At 40.7% G+C, this 13,137-nt stretch overlaps 1 protein-coding gene across 1 annotated transcript in view; it reads right to left on the bottom strand.

Moving 5' to 3' along the window:
- Positions 1-13,137, bottom strand: part of LOC117525508 (ankyrin-2-like) — a 199,307-nt gene that overhangs the window by 80,009 nt on the left and 106,161 nt on the right. The window contains 12 exon segments of the mRNA XM_034187364.1: positions 230-242; positions 245-264; positions 508-611; positions 768-849; positions 1,208-1,334; positions 2,672-2,744; positions 2,835-2,933; positions 3,037-3,135; positions 3,216-3,314; positions 5,082-5,180; positions 8,279-8,476; positions 8,659-8,757. Of these exon segments, the coding sequence (XP_034043255.1) occupies positions 230-242; positions 245-264; positions 508-611; positions 768-849; positions 1,208-1,334; positions 2,672-2,744; positions 2,835-2,933; positions 3,037-3,135; positions 3,216-3,314; positions 5,082-5,180; positions 8,279-8,476; positions 8,659-8,757 (1,112 nt within the window).

Below are 13,137 nucleotides of genomic sequence, written 5' to 3'. Positions count from 1 at the left end.
GTAGGGTCTACTGGAACATCTCTAGTTAACTTAAGTGTTTTCTGTTAAAAATGAATACATTTGAAACTGAATTTTGGGAATGAGGACAAAAAAAATCATGCATCACTATCAACTCAAGAAACCAAGCAGGCACAGAGAAAGCAAGTGGCTGTGTTACTTAAGAGCACATACTGTAAAAGCAATATTAACAGGACAGTGGGAAGAAAAAAGAAGACCAAGAAAGAATCACCTGCTGTTGTCAGGTCTAGGCACGGAGAGGTACGGCTAGAAGCAGGATACAGTAACACACACAATCAAAACACAGACGAGAAAAAGAGAGTGCAAGGCAGCCAATAAGAAAACAAACAAAAATTGGGGTGGAAAATAGAATGGACACAGAAAATGACACAGCAGCGAAGACAAAGTGGAAAAACAATACAAGAAAGCTCAGACAGATACGGATAAAATCCTCACAAAGAAAGACCACGTGAAAGACAAAAGCTCCATTTCAACCATATGTTTGTGTACCCAGAGTGCAGCAGGCTGGAGGACAGCACCACATTATCGAGGTGCTCGGTGCCCCAACTCAGACGGAAGGACTCCTTCTCGTTCTCTCTGGACAGCGCTGACACCTACAGTCGAGTCAGAGAAGCAACAATCACACGAGGAAGAGGAGCAGATTTTTTTTTTTTTCCCATTTTACTGCACATTTGTAATAAATAAATCTGAACCAATAGTTTGTGTTCTGCACAGAAATGTTTTTTTAATGTGACTGAATTTGTTGTCACCTGATGGCTGGTAATCATGTCTTCAATAAGAACTCCACCCCTCTGATGGAAACTTTGGTGAATGGGAGTCTGCTGCGATCTGCTGGACAAAAAGTGGATTTACTTTGTGCGGGTTTGCCTACTTTGACCATTATCAACCACTTTCATTAAACATTGGAAAAACATTGCTTGTCATAAGAAGAATATTTTGGTGATGATCCAGATCAGGATGTGGATCCAGTTTCTATAATGTTGTGTGTGCTCATAACGTGAGGTGCATAATGAAGGTTAAAATCTTGCCATTTCTTCATTTTTGTGTTACTTGGCTCATCTGGTCTCCCTCTGAAATCTAATCTTTTCTATTCAAGACAGAGTCCAATCTGTTCTATACATGTCACACAGCCATTTCATTGTAACTGATGTCTGACACTTTATTTGGGAAGGTTTGTGTTGTGAGTGACCTGTCCAGGTTGTGGCTCATGTAGCTGAAGCCATCTAGGTAATGTCCAGGAAGCGAGTCATCGCCCAGCTCTCGAAGATCCTCCACTCTCAGATATTCCCCGCCGTCGCCCGTCATGGTGTCCTCACCTGCAAACAGAAACACTTTGTATGGAGATGTTTGGGCATCTCACATATGTTTTATTTATACACCCCCCCCCCCCCCCAAATGATATCTGATCAAAACAACAAAATGCAGGCACCTTCATACATTGTTTTAAATAATACTCTTTAATCAGAGTCAAAGCCAATCTCTTTGACATGACATAAAATAAAGAACAAATGCAGTGCAACATACTTTCCATTTCTGAGCCATTCAAAAACTGAGCTCCAAGTGAAAATCAGTAACTTGTCAATGTTCTTGTTCCCATCCCTTGATAAATTTCACGCAGTTAGTTTCCGTTACAAAAGTGTTGGATTAATGGAGCGCAAACCCAGATCAGGTTACACATTCTGCAAATACGACGGCCACAGGGATTAGTTGTAAGAACACAAATGTAATCCATAGTGTGCACAGAGAGGTGGACAGATATTTTCCAGTACCTTCCAGCTCCACAGACGTCTCTGTGAATGGCTCGTCTTCCATGAGCCTCAGAGCTATGAAACATATAGCTTGCTGTGAAACTACACCTCCCACAATGCACAGCTCTTCCATCATTTGTGTTTGTCCATGGGCCAAGCAGGTTTTCTGTACCACTTAAGGGGGTTTAATACTTACAAGCATCAGTATCTCATGGCCTTTACAAAAATGTTTGGTGGCCATCACAGGGCGCCAGCTTTCACCAGGTAGGGATCAATGAAGAATTCCAAGGGGTCAACATTTAAAAATGTAAACACATATCCGATTATTTGTCTGATCATCAGATTCCATGTGTAGTTTGAACTATCTGTGACTAATTATCATGGAGTTATGGGATAAAAATAAATTTGCTCTAATTTTGATAAAAAAAAGTGAAATTATTGGTTGAGCTAATATGGTACTAAAAAGAAACAGGCTGCACCATTTGCTATGCTTTGTTATCATGTTATGGGATAACATGTCATATGTCATCAAATCCAGTGTCATTGTTTGACCATTACTTTGGAAAGGAAGCATTCAACATGGTCAAAACTATTCCATTTATTAATGCTATCAGCTCAACCAATATGTTGCACCACTTGGAACAACTTTAACTTTTGACTCCTGTGTAATGCTTCACTGACCCCGACGTGGCTATACCTGCCACTTTGGAATGGCTACCATACATTTTGTGAAGGCCATGGTATACTGAGGCTGGATTGCTTAGTCCCCTTAAGTGGTACCAGTTAGGTCAAATATGGGCTCATGGACAAAGTAGCTTTGACTACATGGCAGTCCTGCATTGTAATGTCTGATGAGCAAAACTGAATCATCTTAGCAAGTGCAAAGAACTTGAAGAGAAACTCACCTTCTTCATCAGACACATCAAGGATTTCAGTCATGGTCTCTGGGACATTCAGCTTGTGTTTCTCTGTGACTGTCTGTACACAAAATCCAAACAACATCAGAACATCAACAGTCCAGAAAATGTAGTGCAGAACAAGCTGGTTAAAGATCTAACATCAGCTTACTGTTGTGGTGGTGATCACCTCCTCGGTGACGACCTTCAGCGTGTCCACTACAGAAATGTAACCCAAACGTCTGGCAATCGACAGAGCTGTGTTTCCATTCTAACAGACAAGAGTTTGTGCAATACAGTGATGGAGAATAATGTTATTTATTTCAGATGGAATAACACATGGCACACTGAGTGGTGGTAATGCAGGCTCTCACCACTGTTGTAGTGTTTGGTTTGGCCCCATGCTGCAGCAAAACATTAATAATGTGTGTGTTTCCTTGTTGTGCAGCCTGGTGAAGGGGTGTATATCCATTCTACAGAACAAAACAAGGAGAAAAGATTTTTTTTAACCACCTCTACAAAAAAGTCTAGATTGTTCACAAACAAATTCTACCTTCGTTTTGGCGTTGACGCTGGCACCTTGCTGTAACAAGAAGTTCACCATCTTGGCATTTCCATAGTGACAGGCTACGATCAGAGGGGTATATCCCAGCTGGGGTACAGAGAGGGCAAGGAGGCATTACAGAGGAAAACAAGTGTGAGTTAAAACTATCCACGGAGCACCATATCAGCTACTCGTGCCGTGAACGTGAACATGAATCTGAAGTCTTGACAAACAAGGCGCGTTGTGTCTGAGCATCCCCCTCTGGGAGCAACTGAAGTATAACTCACACTAATAATCCAGAAAAGCATGGACACACACACAGACAGAGAACAATGTTATATGGCCAAAAAGGTCATAAGGTGGAGAAACCTAGTATATCATTATGTATATCAACTTTGGAATCAATAAGACCGAGGTTATTGACATTGTTCCACAGTAATATAACACAGAGAGCCCACAGTGAGTGAAGTGGCTCCACTGTAAAAATCCTGACTGATGGATTGGGCAAAAATTCAAAGGGTGAGGAAACAGTAAATGATTGTGCATATCAATTCTGATATCTATTCAATAAGGTGTTCAAAAGTTATAATGTTGAAAGAAAAACGTGATGGACAGAGTACAATTCTATATCCTCCCTCCCGTCGTAGTCCGCATGGGATAACATTAGGTCATCGCTGAGATCTTTAGAAACTGAGGGGCAACATCTTTAAAAACTATTAAAATGTTTTACACAAGCTGCACACCGACCCAACTAATTCACTGAGTAGATGAATGAAATAAGCAAACGTCATTACTAGGAAATGTGTGTTGTGTTGTATAATTCCATCTATGTGTGCATCTGTGGATGTTTATGGCGTATCTGAGGAACTGCACAGTGCACAATGTTATTGTGTTGTTCATTTATTTGCAAGCTACCCATTTCTATGGACCTTTAAAGGAAAATTTTGTCAGAATATAAAATGTTACCATAGTAACAGCTCAAAAGACTGCACTTCTCAAATCTCAGTAACCACTGAGGCTACAAAGCACATCAGGTTAAATTACTCAACCTGAGTTTCTACCTGATTACAGAGAAACAGTTTTCCTGAAAATTACGCTTTAAATTTTGACCTCAATAAAGTCACCACTGAGACTAGACAGCAGATTTTGGACATGAATACCTCTGACAGGTTCACGTCAGCTGTTTTTGACAGTCAACAAAAAAAACTCAGCTAATTTGATGATTTGAGTATTGCTACACCAAGAAATAAAAAAAAAACATCTACATACTGTTCTTCCACTAATCTTGTGCTGATTAGTGCAGTGTGAAGGTGTCTACTCTGTGTGGAAGAAGTGTGAACACAGCAGAAGACAATATGTTGGTGTTGAGCTGTGGCTGTCTCCCTTTGTGCACCTGGATGTGGCTGATGTTTCACTCTTCCAATTGTCAGATATAAAGCCAGAAATGGCAAATTGTAGAGGCTACAAGTAAAAAAAAAAATCCTTCTGCAGCTGTCATTTCAGTTGCTTGGTTTCTCTGGGCTTGAGTTTCTAGTGGCATGATGGAAATTAATAACACCAACTGTGAGATTTTAGAGAACAGGCACAGGCTTTACACATGTAAAATAATCTCAACTATAATGCGCATGCATGGTTGAGAAAACAACAGCAAGTCCCCAAAGTGCTAAAAATAATCTATTGTTGTATGAAATATACTCCTGCACTCAGTATGCTGTTTCAGTTGTGGAAATTGCTAACTTTCTAATTTATCATTTGGACAGCTGCACTTTCATTACCTTTTTGTGTTGCTACTTACAAATTACTTGGCTGCAGTGATTTTGTGCAAAATAAAAACAGGCTGTGCCTGTGCGCACGCATGTGAGTGTGTGTGACCACCTTAGTTTGTTGGTCCAAGTTGGCGTCATGTTTGGCCAGTACTTCTGCTGCACTGACTCGATCCTCCTGAGCCGTCAGGTGCAGAGGAGTCAGGCCACTCTGCAACATGAAAAGCACAGTGGTTTCTAAGGCCCAATCTCAATTCTCTTTTGTACCCCTTCCCCTTGGCCCTACCCCTACGCCTACCCCTTTAAAACAAGGGGTAAGGCAAAGGGGTATGCCTCTAGCACTATGAATTGAGACACCCCTCCGCCTTACGGGGAAAAAAAACCTGCCTGTCTCAAACTGCCATTTTCACTGTTTGTCAACATGGCAACCAAAGCGCAACTTGTTGCAGTAGCCTGTTTGCTCTTTTTATTTTCTTGCCTTTCTGCATAAATGCAAAGAAATAGAAGAAGTTGCAGATTTCTTAGACGCATCGCAATCATGTCAGAGAATTTTGTTGTATTAGTAATTATTAATAATAATAATGAATCAACTAGCAATTAATAATACTAATAATATTAATAATAATTAATAATCATTAATAATAGTAATAATTAATATTGTTAATTGATTGATCATTAACTGATTGATTAGTAATTAATTAGTTAGTAATTAAAATAAATGAACACTTGAAATAAATCAGTCTATGTGCAAAGAATGTATACGAGGTCTGTTAGAAAAGTATCCGACCTTTTTATTTTTTTCAAAAACCATATGGATTTGAATCACGTGATTGCATCAGCCAAGCTTGAACCTTCGTGTGCATGTGTGAGTTTTTTCACGCCTGTCGGTTGCGTCATTCGCCTGTGAGCAGGCTTTGTGTGAGTACTGGTCCACCCCCTCGTCGTTTTTTTATTGCGAATAAATGTCTGAACGATTTGGAGCTTTGCTGCATCAATTTTTTTCCAGAAACTGTGAGAGACCTCCAGGTGGACACCATTCGGAAAATTAATATGGCTTTCAGGGACGATTTTATGGGGATTACACAGATTAAGGAGTGATCCAGATGGTTTAAAGACGGCCCACAACTGCTGAGAGCGCGCCGCGCTCCGAGCACCGATCGACAGGCTCAAACCCAGCTGAAACAACCAGATCATTTCCAACGTAAGGCTTTGTTGATCCGGGACGTCGTCTGACTTTCACAAAAAGGCAGAAGGCGTGGACATCAGCACTTTTTCAGCACATTCCACTGTTACAGGAGTTTTTTCATGGAAAGAAAAGCGGAGGGACGCGCCACGGAGCCATTCATTACGTGGCACAAAACCACCTCCGTGTTGGTCTCACAGGACGGCTTTCAGGTGGATTTCAGACAGCTGTCGGTTGCTTTTCAGTCGTGTGATTATCTGAGAAATTGAGCATGAGCTGGACATGCCCCAACATGTCCTGTGAGGCTTCATCACAGCATTGCTTTGCACCATGCGGCTCCACCGCGACGCGCGGAACTCCTCCGCACGTCTGTCTCAATGTGCCGAAAAAGTGCTGATGTCCACATCTTTTCACAATTCCTGTGCTAGTCAGACGACATACTGGATCAAGACAGCGTCCAGTTTAGAAATGAACGGCACATTCCACTGTTACAGGTGTTTTTGTCATGGAAAGAGGAGCGGAGGAATCCCGCGTGTCGCGGTGGAGCCGCATGGCGCAAAGCAACGCCGTGATGAAGCCTCACAGGACATGTTGGGGCATGTCCAGCACATGCTCAATTTCTCGGATAATCACACGACTGAAAAGCAACCGACAGCCATCTGAAATCCACCTGAAAGCCGTCCTGTGAGACCAACACGGAGGTGGTTTTGTGCCGCGTAATGAACGGCTCCGTGGCGCGTCCCTCCGCTTTTCTTTCCATGAAAAAACTGCTGTAACAGTGGAATGTGCTGAAAAAGTGCTGATATCCACGCCTTCTGCCTTTTTGTGAAAGTCCAACGACATCACGGATCAACAAAGCCTTCAAGTTGGAAATTATCTGGTTGTTTCAGCGGGGTTTGAGCCTGTCGATCGGCGCTCGGAGCGCGGCGCGCTCTCAGCAGTTGTGGGCCGTCTTTAAACCGTCTGGATCACGCCTTAATCTGTGTAATCCCCATAAAATCATCCCTGAAAGCCATATTAATTTTCCGAACAGTGTCCACCTGGAGGTCTCTCACAGTTTCTGGAAAAAAAATTGATGCAGCAAAGCTCCAAATCGTTCAGACATTTATTCGCAATAAAAAAACGACGAGAGGGGTGGACCAGTGCTCACACAAAGCCTGCTCACAGGCGAATGACGCAACCGACAGGCGTGAAAAAACTCACGCATGCGCACGAAGGTTCAAGCTTGGTTGATGCAATCACACGTGATTCAAATCCATATGGTTTTTGAAAAAAATTAAAAGGTCAGATACTTTTCTAACAGACCTCGTCCATTATACAAGTTTCACTTTTTGAATGGAATTACTGAAATAAATCAACTTTTTCATGATACTCTAATTATATGATCAGCACCTGTATGTATGTTATGGGCTGCATCTAGTTCTGTTCACGTTATATTTCTTTTTCAAATTCTCCCATTTTTTGTATCCAGCACTATTTCCTTCAGAAATTTCCTTGACAAATAATAGCAGTCTATCAGGATGTCAGGTTATGCATTATAACGCCTCAGCACACGAGCGAAGTTACAATCTTCTTCAGAACGACAATATGCACATGCATCCAGCAGTATACAAGTTGCTGTCATAGACAACTGCCTGTAAAGTTTTTTGGCAAGTTATAACTTTATAAACAGCATAATTTGTAATGAAAGCCGCTTACATTAGTGCGGCTCTTTCGGCGCCATGTTTGTTTCTGTGGAGACAGTGGTAAGCTCCTCCTACCCCTCCAAACAGAGTGTGCATCCAGATTCACTCCATTTGAAAGGGTTTGTAACCCTCCACCTAGCTCCAAAAAGAGAACTGAGACACCCCCGTCTCTCGTGCCCGCGCAAAACAGAGGAGAATGGGTAAGGGGAAGGTCCAAGGGGTGAACTGAGATTCAGCCTAAGTGTCTTTGAGCATTTATAGACAACAAGTGACAAAAAGCAGAAAGAAACCACTAACTGAGTAAATTAAACAGTGTGTAAGTCTCAACTGGCATCAGTTAAATCAGGATTTGCACAAAATACAAACAGTCTGACGTCACTCATAAAGCAAATGTTAGCTGACAGGTATTTATTTCATTTTGTGTGTTTGTAGGTGTGTGACCTTGGTGGATGAGTTGACGTGGGCCCCTCTCTCCAGCAGGAGACTGCACATCTCAGCGTGACCTTCCTGGGCTGCGAGGTGCAGAGGGCTGACACCCTGCTTGGTAAGAACGTTGGTCTCGGCTCCATACTGAAGCAGGACTAATGCAATGGTTGACTGGTTCTTTTTGGCTGCAATGTGGAGAGGGGTGTAGCCATTCTGTGTGCAAGGAGACATTAGGTGACCATTTAGTCATGACTGCAAGAATGTGTATCTTTAAAGGTCAAAAATGAGAAAAACAAGGCATCTACAACTCAGCCGCACTCTAAATAACAAGACTTTGAATCAGTTCAAGGAAAGAAAATGATAATCTGAACAGTGAATCATATGACAAAGAGCACCTTTGCAGTAGCATGAGGCGATGCTCCTTTATCCAGCAGCAGCAGTGCAACTTCCTGGTTGTCATAATGTGCAGCTACATGCAAAGGAGTTAGGCCATTCTGTAAGAGAAAGGACTTGTTAATGAGTGGATTTGATAAAGGACATTCCTTTAGAATCTCAGCTCGCTGACTGAGGCGAGCAGAGGTTATGTGACTGCCCCTTTGTGCGTAAGGCATGGGTTAAAGCAATAAATTTTCATCTGACTGAAATTTTTTCCTGGCAAAAATCAATGCCAGCAATTCCCTAAAATGTGGCGTAGTGGGGGCACACACTGTTTTTTCGTCAATAAATACAATAAACACATTATACAGCATACAAATCTATTCTAAATAGCCTCTAAGAAGAGACAGACAAAGCATAAAAAGAATGCAAAACCTGAACATAAAGGTACATAAAAGGGCGGTGGGGTGGGGTGCAGTCTTGATTCTGGGGGGTCTGGGGGTGCTCCCCAGAACATTTTTTTAAAGACCAAGTCAAATTTTGTGTATTATGGTGAATTTTAATGGGTATGAAGCCCTCTGAATCAAATAAAACTCACTTCAATCTGTGAAGTAAAAACACAGTATTGATTATGGGGGTCTGGGGAATCTCCCCCAGAATTTTTTTTAAAAGAGCAAGTTAAATTTTGTATATTCTGGTGAATTTTAATGGGTATGAAGCCCTCTGAAACAAAGAAAACTCACTTCAAACTGTTAAGTAAAAACACACTATTGATTATGGGGGTCTAGGGGTTCACCCCCAGAATTTATTTTAAAAAAGCAAGTCAAATTTTGTATATTCTGGTGAATTTTAATAGGTATGAAGTCTTCTGAAACAAAGAAAACTCATTTCAAACTGTCAAGTAAAAATTCTTTGTCTTCTGTAGTATTTTGATCTGTTCTAATCCGGTGAATGCACCAAATGGGTGCTGTGTCGCTGTACAGTCAATAAAATACAAAATTAGGGCCTAAAGCAACTGAAAACGTTGTTCTGCTGTGCACAAAGTAACATTGTCACCAGTTTTGAAAACGCATGCACACTGAGAAACTCAAAACTGGCTTATTCACATTTAATTTGTAAAATGCTCTCACTTGTAAAACAAACTTGGGCTCCAACTAACGATTATTTTAGCAATTGATTAATCTTTTTTTTTTTTTAACTTACATGTGAGTTTTGCCATTATTTCTTGAAGTGAGTTATTATTAAAAGGCCTTTATCACGCAACATCGTTTGACCTTGTAATAAAGTTATGATGTTATATTCTTGTCAAAAACATACATCGAATAATGTTTTTATTTATTTTGAGAGATTTCCATCAGGTTTCATCTGATTATGAGCATTTTTAGATGCCTACAGAAACTATCTCAACCACTGACAACATATTACAGCAAGAGTCCACAAAAGTATTTTAAAGGCCTGACTAAAGTGTAATATGTGATCTTTAATAAGTTATTTTCATGAAAAAGACACAAATGTGCAATTTACTGCATTTTATTGTTTTGTGTAAAAACACAGCTTAGATGTGGTTTGAGCGAAACAAATTGTCATTAAACTTAACCAGTTGTATATAATTCTCGTTTTACATTACTTAGTCCACATTTTATTTTATTTTACCTTATGTTTATATTAGTTGTGCATATACTCTGAATAATTTACCGTTAAATTTCACGATCTTTCATTTGGCTAAAAATTACTCGCACCATGGAAAGCACCTTTTTGGAATTGCACTCAAATCTCGTTGTAATGGAAATTACAATGACAATAAAGGCGATTCTGATTCTGCTGATTATTATTATTAATATATAAATAAATAAAAATAAATAAATTATAATTCGTAATACATTTGACTCTTTTACGACAACAAACACTAAGCCATTATTTATTATACAGAAAACATGCACACAAACTGTGCTGAGATGCGAACTGCTTAATGCTAACTTTATCAGTGAAAACGCCATAGACATGCTAACGCGTTAGTATCGGTCCCGTTTTTAAGTTATAAAATACATCTATCAACTGTTTTTGAATACCATAACAGGTTGGTTTAATATAAAAAAAGGTACATATTACTCACAGACATATGCTCTTTAGGGTTTTTGCGGGGGAAAATTAAGATAAAGCGACAAACCATCGAAGCAGAGTCGGATCATTGCTTCATTGGTTCAAAGCAAAGCCACGCCTCGCTCTACTTGGGGAGTGTCTGCCAATGTTCCCACAAAGACAGAGAGGAGAAGGACCGTGGCTCATAGCAAGCAGTAAACAGAGTGGAGAGGAGTGAAAATTCACACAGTCCCTTCCTCTGCAGTCCATGCTGACATTGCTGCTGTTCTGATTAGCGCAGAATGGGATGTTGCTTTGACAGTGAGATATTTCGGCCCCAAAACACGGATGACACCACGTGCGCACGCATATGTGTGGTTAAATTTTCCAAATGGCGGAAATCCGTCGTGGTGACGGAGAACTTTAACCCATGGCGTAAGGCCACTAAGACTCAAAAAGCAGAGTCAAAAAATGTTTGAGGGGAACATGGCCTTTGGGTCAGGAAACCCTTAACTGGACTAAATGGGTACAGAAAATGAATGGAAGAGCTGATGTAATTTTGACTGGGATACAATTTGCCCTAAAATAAATAAATAAATAAAATGAGGAAAAAAAAATAAAATAATAAATCCTCTGATCTATTTCTTCTTTAACATCAGGTCTGCCTTTTGTCTCACTCTTAATCCATTAAACCCTATGGCATCACAAAGACCTGCTGAGGATAAAACTCTGGGAAGCCCTGACAGATGTTCTGCATGGTATCTAACAGTTCTTGTCCATTTCAGAGACGCAATTATGATGTAGACAGGGAATAAAAACTTTAGTGCATATAAGATGACAAAGAAGAGCCTTTATTGTCATTGTACATACATATATAAAATGAAATTTGTCCTCTGCATTCAGTCATCCTAATTACTTACAGTTTGACGAAATGCAACCATTCGGAGTAGTGAACACCCAGAGTCAGGCGCCCGGGGGCCAACTCCAGATGGTCAGGGGTAGAGAAAGGAGCAGAGCCTCAATAAGTATTTTTTTTTGATTGTGTGAGGAAACCCACATCGACAGGGGGACAACATGGGCATTCCACAGGGGTCCATTTTAGGCCTCCTGCTTTTCTCCCTTTATATAGCACCCCTTGGGCACATACTGCTGCGTTTTTGGGATTACCTTTCATTGCTATGCTGATGATACTCAGTTATACATGCCGATAACTGCAGGTAATCTCATCCACATGAAATACTTAGAAGATTGCCTTGCATCAGTGAAAAGCTGGAGGTCTAGCAATTTCATACTTTTAAACTCTGACAAGACTGACATGATGGTTCTTGGTGCAGTGAGACATCTGCATCAATCTGACCAGCTAATGCTTACCCTAGGCTCATTTGTCATACATCACACTGACCAAGTGAGGAACCTTGGGGTAATTTTTGATCCTACATTGTCCTTTGACCTCCACATTAGAGATATTACGAGGACTGCTTTCTTCCACCTGCGAAATATAGCAAAGATTCTTCCCATCCTGTCTATGGCTGATACTGAGCCCCTAATTCATGCGTTTGTCTCTTCTAGACTGGACTACTGCAATGTTCTATTTTCTGGCTTACCGCAGTCCAGCATTAGGGTTTGCCAATCACTTCGAAATGCTGCTGCCAGACTTTTGACAACCATTTTGGTGTTTTTTCACTGGCTTCCTTTCCCTGTGAGACCAGATTTTAAGGTTCTGCTATTAACCTATAAAATTATTCACGGACTGGCACCTCCCTACTTAGCTGACCTAATCAAACCCTACGTACCAGCCCGGGCTCTGCATTCTCAGGGTGCAGGACTACATTGTGTCCCTAGGGTGAATAAAACATCTACGGGTCACAGAGCTTTCTCTTATCATGCACCTGTTCTGTGGAATGATCTCCCTGCGTCACTAAAACAGTCAGATTCTGTAGAGACTTTCAAGTCCAGACTTAAGATGCACTTATTTTCCCTTTCATATGGCTAACATATTGGCATAGTATATTACTATGCTTTCTACCCTTTTAAATTCATTTTATTAGTATAAACAGATCGGGTTGCGGCCTCAACTTTATCGAAAGTCTGGGTCTTTTAGTGAAGCTTAGGGCTAGTGGCTGGCGATCACCTTAGTATTTCTTCTGTTTTTCTTGTTGCTTAATGCTGACAAATTATACTGTATTTGTTGTCTTTCTACCGCCTGATTATTTTTTTTCCCTCTCTGTTTGAGATGCGGCGCCATCCAGAGATGGGAAGAGAAGGCCTCCTGTCCTGTGCACCAGCATGAACTCCCAAAATTTTGCTGTAAATTTGTATTGTCAATTGTGTCAATAACATGGCCCATTAGATGGTCACCCCTTTGAGTCTAGTGTGCTTTAGGTTTCTTCCTAAAATCATGGAGTTGGTAAGGTTAGACC

Source organism: Thalassophryne amazonica, chromosome 15 (genome assembly GCF_902500255.1).
Source record: "Thalassophryne amazonica chromosome 15, fThaAma1.1, whole genome shotgun sequence".
Taxonomy (NCBI): Eukaryota; Metazoa; Chordata; class Actinopteri; order Batrachoidiformes; family Batrachoididae; genus Thalassophryne; species Thalassophryne amazonica.
This window is presented reverse-complemented; position numbering and strand designations above follow the sequence as displayed.